General features: G+C 35.7%; 1 protein-coding gene across 2 annotated transcripts in view; it reads right to left on the bottom strand.

Annotated features, from left to right (window-relative positions):
* The window catches only part of hhatlb (hedgehog acyltransferase like, b), a 7,370-nt gene that overhangs the window by 4,992 nt on the left and 85 nt on the right, over positions 1–2,293 (bottom strand). The window contains exons 1-2 of one of the 2 annotated variants that reach the window (XM_032504288.1): positions 2,219–2,293; positions 177–314 (exon numbers count right to left, since the gene is read on the bottom strand). In XM_032504288.1, coding sequence (XP_032360179.1) covers positions 177–282 — 106 coding nt within the window. In that variant the 5' untranslated portion in view covers positions 283–314; positions 2,219–2,293. The remainder of the gene's footprint in view (positions 1–176; positions 315–2,218) is intronic. The other variant, XM_032504289.1, reaches the window with a different exon arrangement.

Raw genomic sequence — 2,293 nt, 5'->3', positions numbered from 1 at the left:
TATATATATATATATATATATATATATATATAGTACTTGTTTGTGTGCATGCTAAACATTGTTAGAGTCATATTTATTAGCAGAGTAACTGTATTTATAACTGTATTCAACAAGCATGGCATTCCAGTACTCTCTCCACTTTGTGTTTGGGTGTTTTTTGGTGTGCTTTTACTCACAACTGGACACGTCAAAGATCCAGCCAGCAGCCCAGAACATGGCCAGACAAAGCACCGTGTTGTAAAAATAGATCTCATATTTGGGAAGTGCAGCTTTGATTCCCATGATGACACGGACAGGAACAGCTCTGGAGGCTCCTGAGCACACAAACACCAGTTTACACTTTACCAGTACAACTACACCAGGTTTTTCTTGTAAAACAACATTGTGTTGCATAGCATCATTGCACAGTTTGGCTGGCTTGTCACGCCTACAAATAAGAAACTAATGGTTCATCACCTCTTTGCCGTCATCCTCACTTCTGTAGGCTACAACAGGAGGGAGGACACTTCAGGGCTGTGAGGTTAAAGCTAAAAAGGAAAGTGCAACAATGGCACTTCAATGTTTGTATGAGAGACATCTATTCCAACTGTAACTAAAAATGGACTTCTCAGCTTCTCAATCGTTCTTAATTTAGGTCACTGTCGCATGTTGAGTACTGTATTTGCCTTGACTTAGTCCTTTTAGAAAGTAAAAGTAATTCACTTCTTGTACTTTTATACTGTAGACACTTTTTGTGGTACTTTATACTTTTACTCCACAATGATACTTCAGAGGGAGATTTAGCATCTGTACTTCACTGTACTTTTTGCACCTATTGTGATTAGGCTTTGTACTAGTGGTGGGAGAATGATTCGGATTCTTTTAAGAATAAGTAACAATACCACAATGTAAATCTTTTGTACCACATTTACTTTAGTAAAAGTGCAAACATAGCAACAAAGTAAGAACCAAAAGTAAAAGTACTCATATTACAGAATGGCCCCTGTCAGTATTGTAGTAATACATTATTGGATCATTTTGTTGACGCTTTAGCATGTAAGCAGTAATTATAGTTGATCAAAGTAATGCTATATGGTTGGGTAGTGACAACGGATCACACTTTTTAACTGATCATTGATATTTTGTATGTAAAATATGTAAAACTATAGTTGTTAAAGAAATGTGGGATTGAAATATGTAATGCTTTCTTATGAAATGTAGTAAACTTGAAGTAGAAAGTTTTATTAATCAAGTAAAGAACATGTACCTCTGAATTGTACTTGTATAGTACACTACTTGAGCAAATGTACTTTTAAGATAGCCTGCCTTGTACTGGACCTGGATCATCTACTGCACAACGTCATTATACAACACATTCATAATTTGACACTGTTAAGAGAACCATTTTCATAGCTTTGTTTTACAAAATGTATTTTCAGACTGGGGAATTGCTTTCAGTGGTGGAAGAATCTGATATATCTTACTTAACTAAAAGTACCCATACCTTAATATAAAAATACTCTTGCAAGTAAAAGGTATGCCTTCAAATTGATAAAAATTTATTTAAGGGTAAAGTATCAGTAAAAGTAGTGCGAGTAGCAGAAAATGGAAATGGTCAAGTAAAGTTCACCAAAATTGTACTTGAGCACAGTGGGCTACAGCACTTAAGTAAAGGATTTGTACACTTCTGCTACTTTTTTGTACAATGTACAAAATCCTGTATCAATGTCAAATAGAAATAGTAGGCTTTTGTCAATATTAGCCTTTACAATACAGCTGCATGCTTTATTCGGATATCTCTTCTGCAATGTAAGAAGCATGTTTTCTTTTCTCTTTTACATTCCAGGGCTGTCAGAGACTTAATACTGCAGTATCATGTGGTCCACGTGTCTCTCACGGTTGAAGTTATTGTTTTATATCCTAAACGCCACCACCAATTTTAACTTGTGTGTGATTATCAGGTAAAAAGCACCGTGGAGGGCGAGTTCTCACTTAATAGAACTCAGATAGGCTACATCAACAAAGAACAGCTGCCTGCTATTTTTAACCAAACAACTTCTGCCCAATTAAGTTATCCATTAGTTATGTTGCATCAAAACAACACTGTATTGCTATGCAATACAAAAAACATGCTCAAAATTATCTTTCAAGTCTACACATAACTTTATTAAAATCTCTGCCTGTTTTCTCTTCACAATGCCTTCATAATGTCCTCCACAGCACCTGTTGTGATACTGACCTTGAACGCAGCAGTTGCACCCAGAAGCAGTTGCTATAAAACACACTTTTTTTCTCTCTCGATTTGTTGAAAAAG

Source organism: Etheostoma spectabile, chromosome 22, assembly GCF_008692095.1.
Source record: "Etheostoma spectabile isolate EspeVRDwgs_2016 chromosome 22, UIUC_Espe_1.0, whole genome shotgun sequence".
In the NCBI taxonomy this organism is placed as follows: domain Eukaryota; kingdom Metazoa; phylum Chordata; class Actinopteri; order Perciformes; family Percidae; genus Etheostoma; species Etheostoma spectabile.
Note: the sequence above shows the minus strand (reverse complement) of the source record. Positions and strands in the feature narration are given on the sequence as shown.